Source organism: Protobothrops mucrosquamatus, unplaced genomic scaffold (assembly GCF_001527695.2).
Source record: "Protobothrops mucrosquamatus isolate PMUCROS unplaced genomic scaffold, P.Mucros_1.0 scaffold1984, whole genome shotgun sequence".
Lineage (NCBI taxonomy): Eukaryota > Metazoa > Chordata > Lepidosauria > Squamata > Viperidae > Protobothrops > Protobothrops mucrosquamatus.
In genome coordinates, this window is record NW_015388100.1 from 8,312 (window position 1) to 32,230 (window position 23,919).

Here is a 23,919-nt window from a genome sequence, read left to right on the forward strand (position 1 = left end):
CACCTGCCAATCAGTGTATCTAAGATGATCATCTATGACTTAGCTCACTATTCAGTAATTCACTACTTCGTAACAAAAGGGTCCTGTCTCTCCAAATGTATATGGAGTTTGTTTGAGTAATTTTTGAAGATTGTATTTGATATTTGTAAAGTCCTCAAAAGTTGTTATAGCACGGTAGCAGCTTGAGTAAATAGAAAACAAGTCTGCCCTTAACTTTGAACTCAATTACTCATGGTCCTGTTTCTTTTGTATGATTGTTAGGCTGGCCTCCGTCAAGGCCAGTTTCGATCTGACAACAAGTGTGCTGCTTTTTCAAACACTCAATCAGAATAGACATGGAGGGGACCTTGGAGGTCTTCTAGTCCAACCCTCTGTTCAAGCAGGAGACCCTATACCAGGGGTAGGCAACCTTGGCTATTTTATGACTCGTGGACTTCAACTCCCAGAATTCCTGAGCAAGCCATGCTGGCTCAGGGATTCTGGGAGTTGAAGTCCACGAGGTCATAAAAGAGCCAAGGTTGCCTACCCCTGCCCTATACCATTTCAGATAAGTGGCTGTCCAATCTTTTCTTAAAAGCCTCCAGTGATGAAGCTTCTGAAGGCAAGCTGTTCTACCGGTTAATTGTCCACTGTTGGTTGATTAAGCTGTAGCTGGTACAGGGGAGATAAAGAAGGAATTGCTTAAGGCTATGGAGGTAGGAGAGAGGGAGATTTATTGGGGGGGGGGGTTCCCATCCTTTTTCAAACACAATCTTCCAGGCTACCATGTTTCCCTGAAAATAAGACCAGGTCTTATATTAATTTTTGCTCCAAAAGATGAATTAGGGCTTATTTTCTGGCTAGGTCTTATTTTGGGGAAAATACGGTACTAAATGTCTGTCTGATGATCTTAACCTGGGCTTATTTTTGGAGTGGGGCTTATATTACGAGCGTCCTGAAAATCATGCTGAGGCTTATTTTCTGGTTGGCTCTTATTTTCGGGAAAACACGGTATTTGAGGTAAAAGGTTTCTGAGATAGCAGTAATCAGCAGTCCTGGTAGTGCTCGAATTATAATCATTTATTTAGCAATAAATGTGTTTGCTGGAAAAAGTGACTTACAGCTGATCCTTCCACTTATGACCATTGCAGATTCCTGTGGTCAAATTTCAGGCATTAGGCAACTGACATGTAATTATAATGGTTGCAGCATTCCAGGTCATTTGATTGACATTTGCAACTTTCCCAGCTGGCTTTCCGCAAGCAAAGTTAACTGGGCAAGCCAGATTCGATTGACCAACTGCAGTGATTCACAACAACTGTGGGGGAAAGTGCATGTCTCACTTAACAACTGCCTTGCTTAGCAATGGAAATTCTGCTCCCAGTTGTGGCTGTAAGTCGAGGACTGCCTGTAAGGGATTGGAAGCCAGTATCTATTCCTCAAAAACCATGGTCTCCGATGCATTTGCACGCCCATCTCCAAGTCTATCTGCCTGAAATTCTATAATTGGTTTACCTCTGCCTTATCCGCCATTACAGCAAAATGAAAATTACCTCAGTTTTTGGTTCCATGTTAGAGGACTATTTAATTCCACCCCAGTCTGAGAATGGATAGTGGATTTTTCCAGTCACAAATTTATCCTTATTGGTGAGAAACTTCAGTAATATTCCAAAAATGTTTCAAGCATGATATTAAAAGTGTGTGTGTGGGGGAGGGGTTGCACCACCTTTTCTTAGAAATGAAACTTCTTCCAATTCCCCTTTTCCACCATTTCTTCCATCTTTTCTCTCTGTAAAGAAAATCTGCTAGGGAGGAAAAAGTGTCCCTGATAGCATAAGCTATTTCATTGCTAGGAACGTGGGAGTTCTTGTCCTAGTATGCTGGCAAGGGGAAATGGTGAACACGTGGACACCATTAAGGACCAACATGAGTACAGCTCCAACTGACAAGCTAGATAAGATAAGTTTCCAATTACCATTTTATTGTTATTCTGAGAAACATTGTTTTTTTTCTTTGTATGATGCCCAAGACGCACTTCTGTTTTGCAAGGTTGTTTTATTAGATATTATTTTTTTTAAATCCCCAGTTTTTAAATGTTTTATTTTTATTTTGGCTTTCGTGTAATTTTATATTTTAGATTATTTTAATTTAAAAAGTGAGCAGAAAGTTAATATTCTATAAAGTAAGCCACCATCTTCAGACACCTATATTGCTAAAAAAAAATTGCCTCCTATATATATACTATATATATAGTGTTCCAATATCTAAGGGGCTGCAACAAACAAGAGGGGGGGTCAACCTATTCTCCAAAGCACCTGAAGGCAGGACAAGAAGCAATGGATGGAAACTAATCAAGGAGAGAAGCAGCCTAGAACTAAGGAGAAATTGTTAGAACAATTAACCCGGCTTCCTTTAGAGGTTGTGGGTGCTCCAACATTGGAGGTTTTTAAGAAAAGATTGGACAACCATTTATCTGAAATGGTGTAGAGCTTCCTGCTTGACCAGGGGGTTGGACTACAAGACCTCCAAGGTCCCTTCCAACTCTGTTATTCTTTTATTATGCAATGGATCCCATTGCTTCCAAAGGCTCCTGACTCCTGAAAGAGGGCTCCTATTTTGATGCACTGTTCTAAGAAATATTCCTGCATTTCCAGTGTTAAGTTGAGAGTGACAGAACCTTCGCAGTTCTTGCTTCCCCCGCTGGGGAGGGAGAACACATCCTAAGAGTCTCTTTATCAATTAAAAAAAAAGACTGTTGGGTGTTTTGAAATAAAATTAACGACATTGGGAGACTCAGTCTCCCAGTAAGAGATCACTCAAGTTTTGCCCTGAATTGGACATGGCTAGAGATCCATAGTCTCACAGACCCCTTATCTTCTATCTCAAATCCCAATGATAAAAAAAGAAGCAAAAGAAAACAGAACTAGAATCTTTATAGTCCCTGTCGGCTGTTTGGCTGCGGAAATGGGAAGAGTTTCAAATTCCATCAGGTTGTTCCTTTTTGTCACACTCCACAGCAGGTTTTTTTTTGTATTTTTGAGTTCCCTTACACAATGCACACGTGGCTGGCACCTGTATCCCAGGGAATAGCCTTACTACTCTTTTGACAGATGTTGCAAACAGAGCCTCACAACATCACAACCCCCTCTTCCGAAAGCAGTCCAATTTTGTAAGCTAATCTAGTATCGGGGAAATTAGATAAACCTTTCAAACCAGTTCCCTCAAGTTTCTTCTTGTTTCAATTCCCCCCCCCCCAGGAATGAAAATATTTCTGGTTGCCCCTATCAATCTGAGATGCTATATCCCAAGTGACAGACTTGGGGCTAGCATTAAGAGGGGAAAAGATCAAATCTCAGGGGTAGAACAACTGCCTTGCAGAAGAGGACAAGTTAAATCCCTGCCACACATAAAAAAAGAAAAGAAATGAGTGAATACTAGAGATACAGACAACCCTGTTTACTCAAAGGATGATGTCCTTCAAATTTAAAGAACCCTACAAAAGACAGACTGAAAAAGATATCATTTTGTATTTACACATTTGTGATGGCTGTCCCGATTTAAATAAATTCATTTGGGGGAATGGAACTAATTTGCCTTTGGGGTAAACACAGCAGTAAAATCAACTGTGGTTTTTAAAAATATGTTTCATTTCTGTTACCCCATAGAAAAGACCGAAATCTCTCTTAAGCCTATCCCTGTTTGAGTTTGAGTTAATTTTGTTCATTTGAATATATCTTACATCTACTACTACTTTTATAACTTCAATTCACTTGTATTTCATTTATTCATAACATTTATCTCACATCTGTGTTGTTTTTAACAATCCCAGAGTAGGAACTGTGTGTTGTATTTATTGTTATCTTTGTAAATTAAGTTTATAATTTTGTATGTATTTTGATGTGTCTTGAAATATAATAACTTAGAAACTTGTTTCGTAGGTGGAGAGACAATTATCCTAAAAGGGCAAGCAGTTATATATATACAAATAAAAATGAATAGTAAATAATCTGTCCTTTATTTCTTCGTGATTGCTTCACATATGGAAACCTCACCATACATTCTTCGGTCCTCATATTACAACAAAAGAGATTTTGTTTCAATCATATAGTTTGGTACAGGACTTGCCAACAATTCAAGCTTATAAATGGAAGGGTTGGAATTGACAACAACAATTGCTAAAAAGTCAACAAAATGTTCCATTGAAACTCAAATACTGTGGCAAATACTGAAATATGTCAAAAAGTAACATTTGTTATTTCTTTTACATAATTGTATGCTACACTGCTTTTTATTATTAGAAATATTGAAGCAGGGTACAATAAGTAGATGTAAACAATAGATTGTAAACAAATAATTGTTTTGCTGCCTGAAGTGCTATTATGTGAGGATCTAATACTACCGGTAATGCTAAAAAACAATAGATTGAAACAGTATTAAAATTGCATATTCAACCTGATGTAAAGATTTTAGAACGCTTTGTGTTTACAAGATATCCTGGGATTTTGTATTAGTGAGATGTGATCACCAGGGATCACCAGCTTTCTCTGCTAGCTAAGATATATAGGTAATCTTCGAGTTATGACTACTGTAATGGAGCCTGCCCATCCTGGTCATAACAAATTTTGGTCATAAATCCATATGACTGACCCAATTTTACAATTTTTTGTGGTGGTCGTTAAGTGACCACCACAGATGAAAAATGACTGCCGCTGTCCTTAAGTGAAGCAATGATTTGCCTGAAGTAAATGCCGGGTTTCAGCAAAAAACATCATAAAACATAGTCACGTGATTGCAGAATGCTGCAAACAGCCGTAAATGCAGTCTGGCTGCTAAGTGCTCAAAGTGTGGACATGTGACTGTGCAAGGGTGGGGGGGTCACAACTTTGAATCCAGTTCGTAAGTCCCCTCAGGGAGATCTGGTGTAACTTTGAAGAGTTGCTAAACGACCAATTACAGGTAAATTACAGTCCTTGACTTACCTGTAATTTCTTCTGTAATCTACCTGTAATTCTTCATCAATCTGGTCCCACCTTGAAAGTTCAAGCCAGAAGGGGACTGAAGCAGAGCAGAGGTTGCGACATTCTCCTTAACGATGAGCCAAAGTCTCTCCAAACTCATAAAAAACCTTAAAAGAAATTCAGAAGTGCAAAGTCCATGTATAAATGAAGAAAAGACCAGACGTGGAGAGAAGAGAAGAATTTGTGGGAAACAAAGTTTTATTTGGATACTTCCAAATAAAAAGTTTTATTTGGATACTTCCCTTTGTGATGCCGAAGGGAGAGGAGGCAAACATCACAACACCATAGCAATATGGCATTTACTTTCTCTATACTTTATACTGCAAATTTATGTCTATAAATCTTCTTTATACTGCAAACTTATGCTGCAAACCACATATTCTGGTGAGAAGGAAGTTCCCTGAAGATGGGTTCTAGCACCAGTCCAAAAGCTCAGAAGACTAAACCTCTGATCCCAGTAACTGACCCAGATTGGATCCTGCAACATTATTCTGGGACACGTATAATTGCCTTCATTCCTACAAACTTATCTCTACATTTTTTTTCTTTTTCTTTTTTTTAAAAACTGCAAAGGTTGTTTTTTTTTCAACACTAAGTGCAAAACCTGAGGGCTGTAATCTGTGAACTAGCATTATGATACCACAACAGCTAGGATTTACTTTATCTACTCTTTTTATAATCAGCTGCAAACTTATTATCTATAACTTTTCTCTTTTTATGAGTTGAATGAACCTCTCTGGCTGTGATTATATTAACCTGCCAATCAAAGCTCTGTTTACAATGAGTATAAATTGAATTAATAAATTTCCCAGGATCGTAAACTGTGAATGTCGATACCACTGCAAATCAAGACTTTGTTCCCACTAACTACAAAGCAATGCTGGAAATTTAGGAGGATTTGTAAAGATTATCAACTATGAACTGACCATACTACATCACAGCAACTCGAATTTATTTTTCCACTCTTGTTTTATGCCAATTACAAACTTATGTTTATAATGTTTCTCTTTTGCTGAACGGAAGGATTCTCTGGCTTTCAAATTTATTTTACCTTTTGCTTTCTTTTTAAACACTAAGCCCAAAATACGGCTACAGATTTTTGAATTACGTAGCAAAGGCTTCAAATATTTGAGGATGTAAACTGTGAACTGAAGGACCACAGAAAACAAGAAAACCTAATTTGCCATTGCTTCATTGTACCCAAGCACTATTTGAGTATTAGCCATGAAAGGGAGTCAAAGACTAATATGAGCAAAAGCACAATCTTTAACAGAAGATTGTGTGATTCTGGTGCAAAAGACTTTTATTTCTCTTCTTCCCTATGTGGAGTACAAATCATATCTTGAGGGTGATCTGATTTGCATCTAAGTTTTATTTCAACACTAGCCATAAGACAGGGCATAAGACTAACTTTTAAGTATTATTTCAACACTAACCACAAGAGGGAGATAAGATCAATTTTTAAAAAGGAAGGAACCCAGAGGATAAAACATTGGAAAGATGGTTAAATAAAAATAAAAACATAAAACCCCACATAAAATCAATTTTTGAATATTTTTCATTTTTAATTCAATTTTTTAAAATTATTTTTTTTTAAAAATTAGAATTTTTAAAAGAAAGAAAGGGCCCAAAGGCTACAAATTATTAAAGGATAGAAGGGACCTCTCCAGTACTATAACAACTACTATTTTTCTGTAATCTTTTACAGTAACTGAGGTCTGAGATTTTACTTTTTTTCTTTTCAGCTGAGATTTGGGGGGGGGGGTTCATTCCTTTATTCATCTGTGAATTACAAACTGTATCTAGAGGGAGACCTCATTTGCATGTAAGCTTTACTTCAACACTAGCCACAAGAGAAAATAAAGGACTAACTCTTAAGAACTGAAATTTTTAGAATTTTAAATTATTTTTGGAAAAAATATTTTTTTAAAAAAAAATGAAATTTGAAATGAACTTTTAGGATGTTTAAAATGTTAGCAATTGCAAGAAGAAAAACATAGTCTTGTTAAAAAAAACAGTAATGGAGAAAGACTAACACTGTTGTGATCTGAAAAATATGTGCCATGTGTGTATTCATGCCGATAGAAGACCCAAATTACACATGTAACAAAGTGTAAACTAGAAGAAAAAAATGAAGGGTTTAGAGCAGCAGTTCTCAACCTATGGGTCGCAACCCCATTTGGGGTCGATCGACCATTTCACGGGGGTCGCCAAGCAAGGCTGTCCGCCATTTTTTCCCCCTTTTCCNGCGGGTGCCTTACCTCCCTTGAGCTGGGCCAGCTGGTGGTCGGCCTGCTCCGTCTCTGCCGCTTGCCAGCTACGCCTCGGCCGGCGCAGGGGGCGGAACCACGCATGCGCGGCGCTCCCGGGCAGGGAAAGTCCTCAACTTACGACCGGTTGGGTAGTCCTCGACTTACGACCGGTTTAGTCCTCGACTTACGACCGGTTTAGTCCTCGACTTACGACCGGTTGGGGGTTGCGGCATTAAAAAGGTTGAGAACCACTGGTTTAGAGGCAAGGCTAGGCTCTCTGAGGCTCAACCAACAAAATGAGAAACTTCTTCCCAAGGAAGAAGACGGTATCCAAATTGAACACACTAAGGAACAATTACCAGAAGAAATGAACCTTTAGATTAGGGGTGGGGAAACATGGCCTCTTTATGACCTGTGGACTTCAACTCCCATCCATGCTGGCTTAGGAATTTTGAGTTGAACTTCAATTCCCAGAATTCTCCAGCCTACCATGACTGGCTGGGGAATTCTGGGAGTTGAAATCCACATCTCTTAAAGTTCCCAAGGTTGAAAAACACTGCCATAGAGTCACATTATACTATTTAACACTGCTTATAAATGTACTAAATTATTAGCTAATCATCTTAAAATAACCATAAACATCCATATCAGTTTGGATTTGTTCCCAAGAGAACTTATACAAGTTCTTACATGTATACAATCCTATTCGAAAGTCCTTATAGAGGACTTTATGCTTTCATAAACACATTTGTATTACTCATCAGTACGTTACTTAGGTAAACTGAAAACTTCTCTGTATAATGACTGTTTATAAAAAGAACCTTACAAAAAATTAAATTTGAGGAAAAAAGATTACAGCCCAGGTTTATAAGCCTGTGAAGGCACAGATATGTATTAATAATTATGAGCCAGACTAAACTCAATTGAGAGGCACTAAGCAAGGAAGCCCATCACCCCTTTTTCTGTTTAATTTAGTAATAGAAATCTATAATAATAATAATAATAGTTATATGGGTAGTTAATAAGGAAAAATATTTAGAGGAGATACGATATTAACTCTTTCAAATGCAGTACATTCTCTTTAAAATAAAAAGAAGTTGCAAGATTTTGCAGAAGTATCAGGTTTCACATTTAAGTAAAAAAAAATCTGTGCTTTTTTACCTGTTCAAACTACAGAAAAATTATCTAATATCTTAGAAACACCTTTGAAACATAAGCCCTTTATTTAAGAAAATCCTTAAAAATATTTAATGGCTATTGTGAGGAAAACATGCTCACCTAAAAAGTCCTTTGCTAAAATAAAATAAATAAATAAACAAGTAAATTAGGATCTCCTGCTTGAGCGGAGGGCTGGACTTGAAGACCTCTAAGATCTCTTCCAACTTCGTTATTCTATGTTTTCTATTCTAAAAAGATTAGGATGTAGAAACAATGAAGTGTACTTTATTGGAAATACTTACAGTGAGTCACTGAGTGCTATGCCAGTAACCTGCAGAAGGAAGCCGCAAAATACCACACCTTGCACACAATATACATATTAGTAATAGCACTTGAAACAGCTAACAAAAAGATGCAATCTGCAACCTTTTCTCTGGAATACTTTATCAATTGTTACATTTAGTTTTGATACCAATAGAAAAAAAATAACCAAAAGCTAATATATTTTTCATCCACACCCAGATAAAGTCAGGCACTTGTGATAATAGCTTACGCGCAAGCCCTACCCTTCATAGCTTGAGTGTTCCTGTGAAGTGAGTAAATAGGTAGTCAAGTAGTAAGTCGAGTCAAGCTATTCTCCAAAGCGCCTGAAGGCAGTACAAGAAGCAACGGATGGAAACTAATCAAGGAAAGAAGCAACCTAGAATTAAGGAGAAATTTCCTGACAGCTAGAACAATCAATCAGTGGAATGACTTTGCCTCCAGAAGTTGTGAATCCTCCAACACTGGAAGTTTTTAAGAAGAGACTGGACAGCCATTTGCCTGAAATATATAGGTTTTCCTGCCTGATCAGGGGGATGGACTAGTAAATCTCCAAGGTCCCCTCCAACTGTTATTCTATTCTATTCTATTCTATTCTATTCTATTCTATTCTATTCTATTCTATTCTATTCTATTCTACTCTACTCTACTCTACTCTACTCTACTCTACTCTACTCTATGCTACGCTGCGCTATACTCCAATGTGGAGAAAGATTAACAAGAAAATGCAACACTGGAATAAAAGCTGTTCTAAGATCCCAGCCTGAATGCTGCAGTTAAAATGCTGCTTACTAAATTACAGGTAGCCATCCACTTATGTTCACAATTGGGCCCAGAATCTTGGTTGTTGAATGAAGCAGTTTTTAAGCAAGACATCACATGCCTACTTTGCTCAACAACCATAATCCTGGCTGTCCCAGTTGCAGTCATTAAGTGACCATACACTACTAGGGAGAAGGCTCAGGCCACTCACCATTTATTTATTATTTATTTATTATTTATATTTTTACCCCGCCCTTCTCCCTGCGGACTCAGGGTGGCTTACAGCCTTTTAAAACAAATACATAAATACAGAAAATACTAAAGTTAAAATGTTGATTAAAATGAAATATTATTAGGCCTTTGTTATTTTTAAAAATTATTATAAAACCAAGCTAAAAACCCTTAGGCCAGTCCTGCCAACTTAAATAACCATGTCTTAAGGGCGCGGCGGAAGGAAGGGAGATCTGGGATCACCCGGATCTCTGGGGGTAGTTCGTTCCATAGGGTGGGAGCTCCCACCAAGAAGGCCCTCCCCCTGGGGGTCGCCAGCCGGCACTGTCTGGCTGACGGCACCCTGAGGAGACCCACTCTGTGGGAGCGTATCGGCCGATGGGAGGTAGTCTGCGGCAGAAGGCGGTCTCGGAGATAACCAGGTCCGATGCCATGGAGCGCTTTGAAGATGATAATCAACACCTTGAAGCGCACCCGGAAAGCCACCGGCAGCCAGTGCAGCTCGCGCAGCAACGACGTTACATGGGAGCGACGAGTCCCTCCCAACACCGCCCGCGCGGCTGCATTTTGGACTAACTGGAGCCTCCGAGTGCTCCTCAAGGGGAGCCCCATGTAGAGAGCATTGCAGTAGTCCAGGCGGGAGGTGACAAGAGCATGGGTGACTGTGCGCAAGGCGTCCCGGTCCAGAAAAGGCCGCAACTGGTAAATCAGGCGTACCTGGTAAAACGCTCCCCTGGCCACGGCCGTCAACTGGTCTTCCAGTGTCAGCCGTGGATCCAGGACACCCAGATTGCGTACCCTCTCCGAGGGAGCCAAAGTTTCGCCCCCTATAGTCAGCGACGGAGTCAACTGACTATGCCGAGGCGCCGGCAGCCACAGCCACTCGGTCTTGGAAGGGTTGAGCCTGAGTCTGTTTCTCCCCATCATACCTTTAGACCTATCCAAAGTACAGAAAAATAAATAATTGATCCTTATACAGAAGACATATGCAGCATTATAGAGGACACAGCCCTTTTAACTCCCATAATGATATATCTATTGTGTTCTGATCAATATAGAGCTGAGAAAGTGAAATTGTGGAAAGGGATATTCAGAATAAAAGGTTTTACAAAGATCCTTCCCTTTCAACAAAAAGGATATAGAGCACCAATTATGATTTACAAAGGTTCTTATGAATTCAGTGTACTGAAAGGGTAAAAGCTTACAAACTGCACATTAACAAATTTTGATAAATTCATGCAAAACTACCCTTCTTAAACTAAAAACAGGATCTGTAAAATGTAGGTGATTATTAGAAACAGATACAGAAAGTCCCCCCCCCCCAAAGATTTGAAAAAAAAGAATGGGAGACTGATTTGAGAAAACATCTGGATGGCAAACATTGTGGAAATTCCAAAGGTGCTTTTTCAAGAGACAACTGGACTTTCTTGTTTTTCTTGGAAGACGTTTGGCTTATCATCCAACAAGTTTCTTCAGCTCGTTTTGTGGAAATGTTTCCCAGACTGATCTGAGAAAACATCTGGATGGCATTGTGGAAATCTAGGGGACTTTTTTCTCAGCTCCTATGCAAGAATCATTTTGGAAGATTTTGTGGGAGGAGGGAAATTTATGAATAGAATGACACAACTAAAGAATTAAAGTTTCCCAGAAATTCGGATTATTACATCATATTTGAAGGAGCAAATATGATGTAAGAAACACTTTTTTATTTTTGACAGTTAAACTGTTAATTATACAAAGCAGGAAATGTTTGGATCATTTATCAATTAAAATGGCATACAGTCTGTAGCTCTACTCAAAGAGGTATCATATTAATTCTCTAGTGGAGAAAACAAGTCTAACGAAGGAAATAGAAGTTGTATCCTTTTTCCTCCCATCTTTTGGACATGACCAGTTTATTCTCTGGTCAGTTTATCTCTTTGCCTAATCCCATCAAACCCAATTTGGCCCTCCCTGTCCCAGACAAAGCCCCCACAGTCCCATCAAAGCAAAAAATAGAAGCCCCCTCACCAGTTCACAGCACAGCCCAAGAGCAGTAATGCAACGTAGAAAACCCAACCTTCCATCTTCCATTAGTTGATGACTTCAACATTTCATGTCCTTCACAAAGAAGTTCTTCAGTTCTGCTGTCCTTCTGAAAGGTCCATTTTGCTTAGCACTAGATCTATCCCCAGGTATAGTGACATGGACCTGTCTAATTTTCCCAAAATGGGATACCTAGGATTCCCTGTCTTGTAGCCTTCAATTTCTATAAAAAATATTTGCTTTTCCTTTGTTTAGGGTCCCACTTTGTTCTAAAGCAGGCAACCAACAATAAACACAGTTCTTCTCCTCGGTGTTTTGTTCCTCCTTCAGACTGAATCCTGGGCAGTTCCTGTATGGAAAAATCAGCATCGTTCTACAGGATCTGGAAGGACTGTATTTGTTTTATATATGTTAATAAGACTTCTGTCCTGAGTCACGTCTGTCAATCCATAGGATATGTGGAAGTTATAAGATGATCTGACATGAGGCTACACCATTTTGATGCTGGCAAAGTCCGAAATGGAAATAAATGTTAAGTTTGAACATTAATTAAAATGTAGAGATACGTCCAGAACCAAAAGTTGAAGGTGCATGGAAGGAGATTCAGGCTAGATGTTAAGAGGGAATTCCAGATTGCTCCAATTGTCAACAATTATAGAAATTGTTTGAAACCATTTTCTTTCCTTTCTCTGGAGGTTTCCAAATCCTGGCTCTATAGCCATATCACTGGAATTCTTTTAGCGTGGAACAAGAGGCAGGACCAGATGATACCTTTGTACAGGTAGTCCTCATCCTAAGACCACAACTGAGCCCAAAATTTGTTTTGCTAAGCGAGATACTTGTTAAGTGAATTTGGCCCCATTTTACGACTTTCCTTGCCACAGTTATTAAACGAATAACTGTGGCAGTTTAGTTAGTAACATGGTCGTTAAGCGAATCAGGCTTCCCCATTGACTTTGCTTGTCAGAGTTTTGCAAAAAAAAAAGGGATCACATAACCCCCGGGGACACCGCAACCCTCACGAGTCCGTTGCCAACCGTCCAAACTTTGTTCACGTGACCGTGGGGATGCTGCAAGCGTTGTGCAGTGTGAAAAAACGGCCACAAGTCACTTCTTTGCAGTGCCCTTGTAACGGCCACGAAACGAACTGTCGCAAACCGAGGACTACCTGTAGGAACCGGCTTCCCTCCTCTCTCCAAACGCTTTTCTTCTGCTCAGGGCTCCGCGGCTCCGCTCTCGAGTCGCTTCGCCCAGCCAAACAGGCGCAAGGAACCTGGGGTTTACCGCCGGCCTGCGCCCCTCATGCCCGCGGGGGCCTTTCTTAGAGGAGAAGGCGGCGTTGGCCTCGATGCAGCCCAGGGCGCCGGGACGCCTCTTCCCCTGCCGCGCAGCCCTTTCTCCACTGATGGAGGAAAGGAAGCTCCGCCGGAGGAATCTCTACCGCGGAGCCCTAGGACCGGGGTGGGGGTCGGGGGGGGGTGTGTGGAAGCGGGCGGAGGGCCAACGGGGGAAGGTCCGGCGGCTCTCCCCAGACGGGATCCGCGGAGGAAGGTGGGTTGAGCGTCGAGGGCAGGGCTGCCGCTAGGCCAGCCCGGGCTGCTCCGGCGAGGGGGGGGCAGGATGGCGGGGCGGGACGGCTCGTTTGAACAGATCGAGCGGCACCTCCCGGGGGCGCCGCCACCGCCGCCTGAGGGGCAGGTCGCCGGGCGGAGACGGTGCCAACCGCAGCACCAGCACACCCACCACCAGCATGCATTCTCGGCGCCGCGTTCATCCCGTTGGACGGGGACTGAGGCCGCCGCGAGGGTTTACCCCTATGCCCCCGCCGGCGCCGGAGAGCGGAGTCGCCTGGGCTTTTTGGCCGACGATCAGCTGCCTCCGTGGCGCAGGCGCCGCCTCTCCATGGAACCCCCCGAGGCGGCTCCTAGCGACCCCCGCGCCCCTCGGGGCTGGTGGGTGGCTCCGGGCGGGCGGCAGTGGCACGTCCTGGCGGCCTGCTTGACCTGCTGTACCCTGCTCGGCTGGTACACGGCCAGCAGCTTGATGGACCCGGCGGCGCCTGAAGGCCCCTGGCTGGAGGAAAAAGACCCCGAGCCCGAGCCCGAGCCGGAGACGGAGACGGTGACGGTGCTGGTGTGGTGGGCGCCTTTCGGGAGCAGCAGTGTCTCCGGGGACTGCGGGCGGAAATTCAACATCAGCGCCTGCCGCGTCTCCACCAACCGCAGCCTCCAGTCCGAGGCGCACGCCGTCCTCTTCCATCACCGGGACCTGCAGGGGCACGGCATCGGCCAGATGCCCCGTCAGAGGCCGCCGGGCCAGCGGTGGATCTGGATGAACTTGGAGTCGCCCACCCACACCACGGGCCTGCAAAGCATGGCCGGTCTTTTCAACTGGACTTTGTCCTACCGGTTGGACTCGGATGTCTTTGTGCCCTATGGGTACCTCAGGCTTCGCCCGGAGCCCCTTGTCCAGTTCACCTTGCCCAAGAAGACCAAGCTGGTAGCCTGGGTGGTCAGTAACTGGAACGAAGGTCACGCCCGGGTCCATTATTACCACCAGCTGAAAAAGTACCTCCCCATTGATGTGTTTGGGTCTCACAAACTGGCGCTCAAAGATAACAATGTGGTCAAGACCGTCTCGGAATACAAGTTTTATTTGGCCTTTGAAAATTCCCAGCATAAGGACTACATCACGGAGAAAGTCTGGAGGAACGCCTTTGAATCTTGGGCTGTCCCCATCGTCTTGGGTCCCCCGAGGGCCAACTACGAACAGTTTATGCCCTCCGAAGCCTTCATTCATGTCAATGACTTTTCTGACCCCATGGAGCTGGCGGTTTACCTGAAATTCCTAGATAAAAACAAGAACATGTACAGAAAGCATTTTGCCTGGAGGAAACAGTATGAAACGCAGGTGACGTCCTTTTGGGTTGAACACTGTTGCAAGGTTTGTGATGTAGTCAGAAAGGCTGGGAAAGAGCCCAAGACCATCCAGAACCTCGCCAAGTGGTTTGAAAGTTGACTTCTTCGGACTGACTGAGTTTCCATGCAGGATGGTTGGGTTGACGCATTTACCCAACCAAGGCACAAGAAAATATATCAGGGATACTTCAGTTTTTTTCTTGGAGAACCAATTGATAAGTTAAGATTGCTTGGTTTAATAATCATTTGGAGAGTCACCATTGTGTTTGTGTGTGTGTGTGTACTTTTTTTTTTTGTTTCTGTCTTTTGGCTTCTATGGTCGATACAGTTCTTAACCAAATTGAAGCACAAAAATGTGTAGACTGCCCCACATTTGTATTTAAACTTTTATTTGCAACCTTAGGTTTTAGCAAAATACATATAAAATTATAGCGATCATATCCATTCTATACATCCCCTCTAATATTAAAAGCACTATTTGTCAGGATGTGCTTTTGTAGCTTCCTTGAAGCCATTGCAAGCAATGCAACTTGTTTTGTTATATGTTTGTCTTCATCTATCAACAAAAAGTAGATCTTTTCTTCTAAACTAGATTGTTTCAGTTAACAAGGGCAGAATGAATCTAGATCAGAAGTTTGCAATGTAATGGGTCAAATCTTCCACCTGTAAGTCATTGCAAGTGCATAAAAGGTGTGTAATTCTCTCTATTTTCCATCCAAAAGGTAATTCTCTCTATTTTCCATCCAAAAAGGTTTGTCTCAGGAAATAGGACATAAGAAACTGTAAATAGTTTGACATTCCCTTTTCTTCTTGACATTCCTTGTCCTGCATCCAGGATTCTAATAGGTGTACTTGAGCTCAACTTTCACTTTCATGTGCCTGTTTTTTATAGCAGTAGAATTTTTTAAAAGTGGAGAATATTTTTTTAAAAATTAGACTTTCTTACCCCTATATGCATATCCGAAGAGGTTGATCTGCAATGACTCACCACAGGTTTTGATGCTGTTATGCCTTTCATTGTCAGACAATTTCAAATTACGACTCCATTTGTTTTACGCATATTTTAAAACCTTTTATTGCCAGGGTGAGCCAGAAAAACGGACCCCTTTGGCAAGATACAGAATGTCAAGATGAAATATCTTCACCAAATTGTTTTATTACAAGTAAAATAATTGCATTATTTGGACCCCATGTTAGCATTTTCAGGTTATTAATGATAATTACAGCTATGCTTTATGAAAATTGATAGCATTAGCATTAGCAAAATAGCTTCCTAACTCTGACCATTGATGCAGTTTACACAGTTTCCATTCAGGATGATAGAATACAAGTTATAAAGCTAGAAGAAGTAGCTTATTGGTTAGCTGCTTTGCAAAACTACTTCTTAATTGATTAAAAATGCATTGGGAAAGTATTTAAGAAAAATGTTGCTTTGCTATTTGATCAGTGCACGTTTTAAAACAATTAATCCTTCAGTCTTTGGCATGTGTATTATAGATAATTTTTCCAGGTGTCTTAAAACCAGCTAATTTAGAGGGGAAAGTTTCCAAAGAGCAAATTATTATTATTTTTCGCAAAAAAAAAATATTAGGCATAGGATGTTCTGTCCTGGAACAGAATATGCTAAGAAATAAAGCAGTATATGAAACATTCACTCTTAACACTGAAATTTTAAACTACTGTATTATCTTTTCAATGAAAGTTAGCAAAACAGTATTAGTAGATTTTTGCCCAGGGGCTAAACAGGCAATTTGAGACTTTTACCCAATTAATTTTTCCCAGTCAGAATCTACTCAATTTTTTTTTGTTTGTTTAGAAATGTCAAGACTTGGACCGTACAGGTAGTCTTTGACTTACGACCACAAGTGAAACTAGAATTTCTATTGCTAAACAAGATGGCTGTTTTTATGACCGTTTTTTGCCACGGTTGTTAAGGAAATCACTGCAGTTGTTAAGAGAATCATGCGGCAATCTAGCTTGCCCCATTGACTCTGCTTGTTGGAAACCAGCTGAGAAGGTTTCCTGATTTTATGACCGTTTTTTGCCACGGTTGTTAAGGAAATCACTGCAGTTGTTAAGAGAATCATGCGGCAATCTAGCTTGCCCCATTGACTCTGCTTGTTGGAAACCAGCTGAGAAGGTTGCAAATGACAATCAAATAACCCCAGGGCACTTGCAGCCATTGTGAATACATTCTACTTGCCAAGTACCCAATTTTTCCTCAGATGACTATTGGGGGGGGGGGACACTGCAATGGTTTTAATTGTGAAGCTCAGTCATAAGTCACTTTTTTCAATGCCATTGTTTCTTCAAATGGTCACTAAACAGTGGTTGTAATTCGAGGACTATTTGTATTAGCTGCACATAAATTGATATTGAATTTAATGTGCTTAGCAAATGCAGTCAGTCAGTCTGTTTTCACAGTTTTAATTGCAGCAGGCTCAAAAGACTTTTTTTTTTTTCCCTCTGCTCATTTTAAGTTGCAACAGACTCAAACTATCCTCATCTCTGGTTATTCAGCTACCGGTAGGTCCCCTGTAGACATGAATTATATAGGACAGTGATGGCGAACCTTTTAGAGACTGAGTGCCCAAAAACTGGCCCCACTCCCGCTCAACCCCCTTGTCCCACCCCTGCCCCCCCCACCCCGTCCCTCACCCCGCCTGCCCGCAGGGCCACTCACCGCCTCCAGGGCCCACCGCAGATTGCCCAGGCAGCCCAGCAGTGCCATGGCCATGCCCTTTGCCCGCACCCCGCAGCATCAACTGTGCAGGATGGGGCATGAGGGCAGAGTCTTGTCTACGCTGCCTGGCTGCCATGTCCTTGGCTGCACTGCTCTGTGTGGGCCACGCTTGGGGGCAACTCTCCTCCAGGGGGGCTGCTGGTGAGGAGGGGTTCGCGGGGGGAGGCGAGGCTGGGGCAACGGCACGTGTGCCCACAGAGAGGGCTCCGAGTGCCGCCTCTGGCATGCATGCCATAGATTCGCCACCACTGATATAGGAGAAAAAACAGCATGCTATAAAAAGACTTCTGTTTGGAGCATATGAAAGATTTCTTTCACTAAAAATGAATGTATTTGCACCCAGAAGAAAAGTAAGGAGAGGTGTGGCAGGAAAAAAAATATGAAGCAAATAACTTCACTGGTTTACCAAGATCTATCCTTCCTTCCTTCCTTCCTTCCTTCCTTCCTTCCTTCCTTCCTTCCTTCCTTCCTTTCTTTCTTTCTTTCTTCTTTTTTGGACATGGTGGAATTTTCCTGACTTGTCATGGGGGAAAAATTAGTTAGCAATCTCAAGTAAATCAGATTTGCTAACACAGGGTAAATGCTACACGGTCTCACCCATCAGTAACTTTCATGAAAGCCGATTTCTGATTAGAAACAGAATCTCCTCGTAAGTTACTTTCATTTCATTGTGTTTGTGTCAGTACTAGAGACTTCTATGGTTCAATAATTTAATCAAAGATTCTGAAACTGTGTGGAATTGAAAATGCTGTGATGAGAAGAAAAGACTCAAAGTAGACAAGCTGCCGACTGAAACATGAATTTTAAAATCATTTGCTGAGGCTGGAAAGAAATGAAAGGAGTGTTAACATGATCTCTTCTAATTTTTTTAACAGCAAACATTCCCTGCTGCCTTTTAGGAAGATTTTCAACTTCCCGATCTAATTTATATCCCTGGTATTTCCCATCAAAGCAGGGTCAAGCCTGTTTGTTTTCCTAACCAGAGAAGAAGGCCAGATGTTACCGCATACAGTATATCTTTTAAAAGAAATGAAACTTAAGGCAGGGTTTTTTTTTATGAACGTAAGGAGCAATAATTTGCACTAAAGACAACATTGTATCTTGAAAAACTACAAGATTCTAGGCATGGAATAAATGTGCTAGTCCTTAAAGTTCCACAATATTATTTGTCCTTTTTTATTCAAATAATTATTGGAATAAATTGGAAGTTTTGTCTAATGTCCGTGTGAAGGTGTTGGTTTCATGAAATCGTTGATCTGTAAAAGGTTATATGATGCTGAGGTTGAAAGTTATTCCTAACAAACCTTTTTTTTTGCAAATGTCATTTTAAAGCAACCCTCCTGCTTACTTTGGAAACTGGGTTTCTTTTTAGCAAGATAATACTTTATATGTTTTATATCTCACTCTTGTTTTGTCCTGTCTTATTTCTTGCTCTTGAGCTAATAACAGTCCCTTTAGTTTTAATTACACGGTTGAGAAACTAAACTAAAAATGTGAGGGCCTGTTCTTAAAAATGCACAGGTATTGTCATATTGATTGCTTTAAAAAAGGTACAGTAATCCTCGATTTATGACACAACTGGGACCAGAATTTTTGTTGCTAAGTAAAGTGATTGTTAAGTGAGTTGTGCCCAATTTTATGTTGTTGTTTTTTTGCCATGGTTAAGTGAATCACTGCAGTTGTTAAGTGGATCACGGGATTGTTAAACAAATCCATCTTCCCTCATTGACTTTGCTTGTTGGAAGCCAGTTGGGAAGCTTGCAAATGGCGGACATCACCCTGAGATACTGAACTGTTGTAAATACATGCCAGTTGCTAAGCAACCAAATTTTGATATTGTGACCAGGAGGATGCCGTGTTGGTCATAAGTGTGGGAACCAGTCCTAAGTGACTCTTTCAGTGCCTTTATCATTTCAAATGGTCACTAAACGAATGGTTGTAAGTCAAGGGCTACCTGTACAATTCCTTCTTTATTAGTTGCATGAAAAGGAGGGTCATCAACTAGATCACGATCTCCTTTCTGACAACTCTTTTGATAAGAGAGATACAGTTTTATTGATCATTAAGACATCAGAAACAACAATCCAAAATTAAAAAGAAAATGATATTCAGATAACATCAGTATCATTATCTGAATATCATTTTCTTTTTAATTTTGGATTGTATTTACCAAGACCGTTGTTCAATAATGGAAATATCTGGATAACCTTTTGCTTGAAAAATGGTTTGATAAGATGTATGTTATGCTCTATTTCTGTAGAGATGTAATTATTTCTTATATAGAGAGCAACTCCACCACCTCTTTTATTTGGTCTATTTCTTTTAAATAATTTAAAACTCTCTAGCTGTGTGTTCCATTTGTGGGTTTCATTCCACCATGTTTCCATAATGGCAACAATATCATATCTGCCCTCATTAACCTGAATTTCTAGTTCACCCTGTTTGCTGTTCATACTCTGTGTATAGGGTATGAGTCCTTGTGTATCGACATAATTGTGTATAGACATTTGAGTCATTTATGACCGACCCTGTGTTTACTTCCTACATAACCTGTGTGGTGCCTGAGTGCCTGAGGCTTGATTTTGCTTGACAGCAAGGTTGATATTCTTGTCCACACACACATCTATGTTACATGCACTGATAGCCCTATAGTTTTTAGATTGCCAGGGACAAGGATGTTCTGTATCAATTAATTCACTGTCCCCGTTGTTTAGTTTAAATATTCCTCCAGAAAATCTGTGAATTTATTGCCAAGTAACTCACAGCCTCCTTCCATGCACAGGACTTGGAATAATTTTGGAACGATTTATTACCAAAAATGTTATTTCCTGCTATATAATGTGTGTTTCCTAGAAGGCAATTGGTCTCTGTTTATATTGTTTACAAAACTATATTGGTTTTTATTGCTTAAATGTACTAATTTAAAGTTTAATGTGATTTCTTTGCTGATGTTCTAGCAAATTTTCAGTGAATACACAGAATGTTTGTGGCTTATTCAGTAAAACATGCTAATGCAACACATGATTTTGTGTAGTTGTGTTGTGTAGTATGGCAGTAGTTGCTGTGTTAGAGACACTTGTCATTTATTTCTTAAGTTGTGGAGTTCTTAACAAAAATAATATAAGAAAGCTAACAGCTTCTCATTCGTCCGGATCAATAGAGATATTTGCAGGGTAAATCACTCAGGGAGTTTCATAATTACCGGTATATGATTTTCATTGTTGAAAAATAAGACTTTGGTTAATCAATCATTTCAGACAAAATGCAATAAAAACCCATGAAATTATAGAAAGTTTGCCTGTCTTTTTTGGTCTTGTTTCTTAAATATTTAATTATTTATTAAACTTACATGCTGCCTGTCTTGCTAAAGGTTATTCTTACAATCATTCAATAAAATTTAATTTAATTTTTAGACTTGTATAATGTCCATCTCGCCTAGAGTACCGTATAAAACATTGCAATAAATGGAGACAATAAATTTAAATTTATTTTATGATATACATTAATTTACGACAGTCTTGCAAGTTTTACTTCAGGTATGGATGTCAAATAGGGAAGCAGACATTTTTTTTATTTTACTCTTTGTTCTTACTTCTCTGTTGATTGTGTTGGCTTCAGTATTGCAACAATCCCATCTCCATACCATTAAGCCAGACTTTAAACTTGTAATTCTTATTCTTTTAGAGCACCACAAAATCTTTTGTTGCTTATGGTTTTCCACTCTGCAAACAAAATTTCTACCAAAATGATAATAAAAGAATCAGAGAAAGAAAATACTTCTAAACCTGTTTGATCAGAATAATCTAAACATTTTGCCTTACAGGCTCATTCTTCTTGAACTTTTGCTGAATGCTAGAAGATTGCACATTCTTTTTTATATAATTTTTTATTAGTTTTCTACATTTACAATTGCACATTCTAACCACAAAATGGTTCATATAGGTCTGGTAAGTCTGGTTACATACATTGATCTTATCCTCAAAGAAGTTCAAGCAATGTTAAAAAAAGTAAAATTTTCTGGTGATTTTATCCACTTATCTATGGGATCTTGGCAACAGAATGTAAGTGGATCAAGGATCAAGGATTCATAGAGTCTAAAATAGTAAAAGAGCATCTACATTCACATGATCAAATCCGCCACCTCTTTTTGACACGCATCACCCATTCAAGTTCTAGATAGATATAACCCAGCTAAACTTCTGAGCCAAAAATTGATGTATCTGTAACTAGTTCTACAGGATGCACTCATTCTACAGGATGGTGCCAGAGGGAAAGATGGGTGCAAAATGTTTACCATTTATAACTTTATAACTTGTGGACTTCAACTTGCAGCAATCTTGAGCCAACATCTGGGAGATGACATCCACAAATCATAAAAGGGTCATAGTTCCCCCATCCCTGATATACAGTATGTAAATCAGTCATAAATAATGGCTATAAAGCACAAAAGCACCTTTGAAACATTTGAACAGTGACGATGTCTTTTTATAATAGACATTAGTGTATCCTGCATAATCTTTTGAGTTATGACTGTGATAGCACCTGCCCATTATGCTCATGATGACTGTGACTTATATGACCAACCTGCTTTTATGTGATGTTTGTTAAAGAATATATTGCACTCTTGACTTTGGGTCAGTCATTCCCAGCCCAACCCACCTCACAGGATTGCTGTGGGGAAAATAGGAGGAAGGAATATTATGTATATTCTGCTCCTTAAGTTTACTTATAAAGTAACCCAAAAGCAATTAAACTGCATTAGAGTTTCATTATGAAGCTAATCACAAAAGTTAAACTGCATATGTACAAATCCCTGTCTTGAAGGATCATGTGTCTTTGAACAAATTCATGTCAGGCTGAAATTCAACCTCTTTAATTCTTGTACAAGTAGTCCTTGACTTACAACCACAATTGATACAGAAGGATCCTGACAGACTTGAACACTGGGCACTTTCTAACAAAATGAAATTAAATGGTAGAAAAAGTAAGGTTCTACATTTAGGCAAGAAAAACCAAATGCACAGGAACCATATAGGTGGTACCTCACTCAATAGTAATAACTGTGAGAGGGATCTTGGAGTCCTAGTGGACAATCACTTGAATATGAGCCAGCAGTGTGCTGCAAAAGCCAAATGCAGTTCTAGGCTGCATTAACAGAGAGATAGAATCAAGATCACATGAAGTGTTAATACCACTTTACAATGCCTTGGTAAGGTCACACTTGGAATACTGCATCCAGCTTTCGTCGCCATAATGTAAAAAAGATGTTGAGACTCTAGAAAGAGTACAGAGAAGAGCAACAAAGATGATTAGGGGACTGGAGGCTAAAGCATATAAGAAACGGTTGCAGGAATTGGGTATGTCTAGTTTAATGAAAAGAAGGACGAGGGGGGACATGATAGCAGAGTTCCAATATCTCAGGGGCTGCCACAAAGAAGAGGGAGTGAAGCTATTTTCCAAGGCGCCTGAAGGCAGGACAAGAAGCAACAGATGGAAACTAATCAAGGAGAGAAGCAACCTAGAACTAAGGAGAAATTTCCTGACAGTTAGTACAACTAACCAATGGAACAACCTGCCTCCAGAAGTGGTGAATGCTCCAACACTGGAAGCTTTTAAGAAGAGACTGGACAACCATTTGTCTGAAATGGTACAGGGTTTCCTCATGAGCAGGGGGTTGGACTAGAAGACCTTCCAACTCTTTTATTCTGTATTGAGCCCAACATTTCTGTTGCTAAGTGAGATTTTTGCCCCATTTTATGACCTTTCTTGCCACAGTTTTTAAGTGATTCACTGCAGTTGTTAAGTTAGAAACAAGGTTGTTAAGTGAATCTGGCTTCCCCATTGACTTTGCTTGTCAGAAGGTTGCAAAAGGGGATCACATGACCTTGGTACACAGCAACGGTCGTAAATATGAACCAGTTGCCAAGCATCTGAATTTTGATCACATGACCATGGAGTACTGCAATGGTCATAAGTGTGAAAAATGATCATAAGTCACTTTTTCAGTGCTATTCTAACTTCAAACGGTTGCTTAATGAATGGTTGTAGGTTGAGGATGACCTGTTTTTAATAAAAGTTAGATAACCTCTCCCCACTGAGGTTGTACTGTTGCCAAAAATAAAAACTTCAAAGGGCACATTTTCAGACTCTTTACAATGGATCACTTTTCCTGTCAATACTATCGTTCTCGACACCCCAAATTGTAGCCTACCCTTAAGTGCTACCTTTTGTGCTGTCAAATAAACCTTCCTCCTTTTCAACCACCAGTATGATGGCACTGAAAGTTGTGTGCTAAATACAGTAACAATATATGATGGAGGAGATTTATGTTTAGCGAATGGTTCAATGTTGAGCAGAGAACAGGACAAGGATATGTAATATCATCTTGGTTATTTCATGGGTGAAATATATGAAATGTTTGTACTTTGGAATGTAAATGATGCTGGGCTAGGATGATTTCCAGAAAATATTAGATAAATTTTATAATGCAAAAAGGACCATGGATCAAAAAA

General features: G+C 40.2%; 1 protein-coding gene across 1 annotated transcript; it reads left to right on the plus strand.

Moving 5' to 3' along the window:
- Positions 1–13,366: 13,366 nt before the first annotated feature.
- On the plus strand, positions 13,367–16,078 carry LOC107294545 (alpha-(1,3)-fucosyltransferase 4). The gene has a single exon (XM_015823779.1). It carries the CDS (start codon positions 13,367–13,369, stop codon positions 14,762–14,764), a length of 1,398 nt encoding a protein of 465 aa, XP_015679265.1. The 3' UTR covers positions 14,765–16,078.
- The last annotated feature ends 7,841 nt before the right edge of the window (positions 16,079–23,919 follow it).

Coding starts and splice junctions, on each gene's coding strand:
- LOC107294545 (XM_015823779.1), top strand. CDS start 13,367: ATGGCGGGGCGGGACGGCTCGTTTGAACAGATCGAGCGGCACCTCCCG.